Below are 2,086 nucleotides of genomic sequence, written 5' to 3' on the forward strand. Positions count from 1 at the left end.
CAAAATAGATTGGAACAGACTATAGATCAATTAGTTCAGGTATTTAGGTACTATTAACCGTCTTACAGAAAATAAGCCAATATGACTACAAGTAGTTGATGATTTTTTTCCACTAATTCTTTTACGAATAAAATAGAACTACTCAATAAAAGTAGTTGGAACGAAGAAGTATATTGTCTAAAGAATGTACTAATTTGTTGCACGACAGACTAAAATAATAGTCTAAAAACGTATTATTTTAGAATAGAATATCTAACTTTGCAAATAATTTTTATATGGAGATTTTTATCTTTAAGTACTACAGGGAACCTGCTAAATTTTGGTTGTAAGTAGCCCTCTAAAGATATTAAATTCGCATTTGTCCCATTGGAAATCTTATTATTATGCAATGGTTGGTTTTTGAGATGTTTATTTTTTTTAATATTTTTATTTTAATAGTTTAACATTGTAACAACATTACCTAGTCCTCTAAGTTTACGGAACAGGCCTAAAATGCAAATATGTGTTTACTAAAGCCGGGGGCAGTCACTCAGTGAACGCAGACTGTCCCCCACACACAAATTACTTGGCTTTTTTATATATATTTTGTAGATAATCTTGTTTTCTCTTATTCTGTATTTTATGTGTGGAAATAAATGGTTTATATGGTAAATGGTTTAAATTTTCTGCGCCTGTTCTTATGTTATATATAGTAATTTTTTTTTCATTCACAATTCATATAAATTCAAGTGCGCGGCTTGCGGGACGCGAGGCGCGGCCTCCCACATCTAACATCCTAAAGTTTAGGTTCAAATACCTCGCCTTAAGCATATAAAACTTGTGGACTAATTTCGTTCGTAAGATCTATAAACCTCTTTTCTGAAAAGGTATTATTTTGCAGCTGTGGCTTCATTGCACCGAGGGTGCGAATTACTTATATTTGTACTAACATCCCATTCAACACCATTTCCTGGTAATGGACTCTTGATATAAGGTAAAATCCAAGTGAGATACCATCTAGTACCCAATGACTCAACTAAATTTGATCGCAATCCTTTATCATAGATATTTTTATTCTTACTACATTTATTTTCGTGTTGCGTTTTCCCCATCAATAAAAGTTTCAATTGGTACAAGGTATTAACACCTATACAAAATGCTACAACCATATGTATCAAAACTAAAATAGTACAAAAGCTTTCACTATCAAAGTTAAAAACTAGAGTAATGAAAGGGAAACATATTTTTAACATGATGGTAATTATGGAACCGGTTAGAAATTGAGTTAAAAAATACACATTATAGACCACAGCATACATCGTAGCAACAAACGTATGAAATAAGAACATAATGTAATACCTTTGATTGTAGTAGCCAATGCAATTGGCAAAAAAATAGCAGTGATGATCCCTTTTCAAACAACACTTGTTGCAAATCTTACAATGCCATGCTCTAGGCGGTATTTTACACTCACAAACCTTACAGTACATCCAATTATCACTATTGGTGTTTATTGAAAAATTCCCTCCACTACTGCTGTTAGTAAATATGCCTAACATCATGTTACCAAGAATATTGCTATACAAGAACGTGGACAAAGCAACGTGAATCCAATATTTTAAACTGTATGTTTCAACAACGTACGGTTGGACAACGAATGTTTCAAAATAGCACGTGAGCGGTATTAACGTTGCTATTATGGTTAAATAAAAGATATGACCCAGAAACCTCTTCACGCATGTGTTTTTCACCGATTCAAGTTTCAAAATTATTGGTTGTTCCATATTATGCTAATGTCGGTTGCCTTTTATCGGGAAGAAAACTTTTAAATCTCAAGACTTTTTTGAGTTTCACTGCGACACAATAAAAACGACAGTAACTTTTATAAAATGGGGGAAATAATGTGAAAACCTTCTTGTTGCTCAATGGCGGTGTGTCCTCTTAGTTATGTAACTGTTTTTGTAGGATCTGCTATTCGACGAGTATCCTGCCAATGAGAGTAATTTACAAGCAATCCCATTAAATTTTCAATTAAATTGTTAATTCTTGATCGAATTGATATTATTGTATACTCACTGCGACACAACCGAACAAAAATGGCAACAAA

At 32.7% G+C, this 2,086-nt stretch overlaps 1 protein-coding gene across 1 annotated transcript; it reads right to left on the reverse strand.

Annotated features, from left to right (window-relative positions):
* Window positions 1-869: 869 nt before the first annotated feature.
* On the reverse strand, window positions 870-1,541 carry LOC113234025 (probable palmitoyltransferase ZDHHC24). Its single transcript, XM_026469252.1, has one exon. It carries the CDS (start codon window positions 1,539-1,541, stop codon window positions 870-872), a length of 672 nt encoding a protein of 223 aa, XP_026325037.1.
* Window positions 1,542-2,086: the final 545 nt, after the last annotated feature.

This window comes from Hyposmocoma kahamanoa, unplaced genomic scaffold (genome assembly GCF_003589595.1).
Source record: "Hyposmocoma kahamanoa isolate Upper Pololo Valley unplaced genomic scaffold, ASM358959v1 81, whole genome shotgun sequence".
In the NCBI taxonomy this organism is placed as follows: Eukaryota; Metazoa; Arthropoda; class Insecta; order Lepidoptera; family Cosmopterigidae; genus Hyposmocoma; species Hyposmocoma kahamanoa.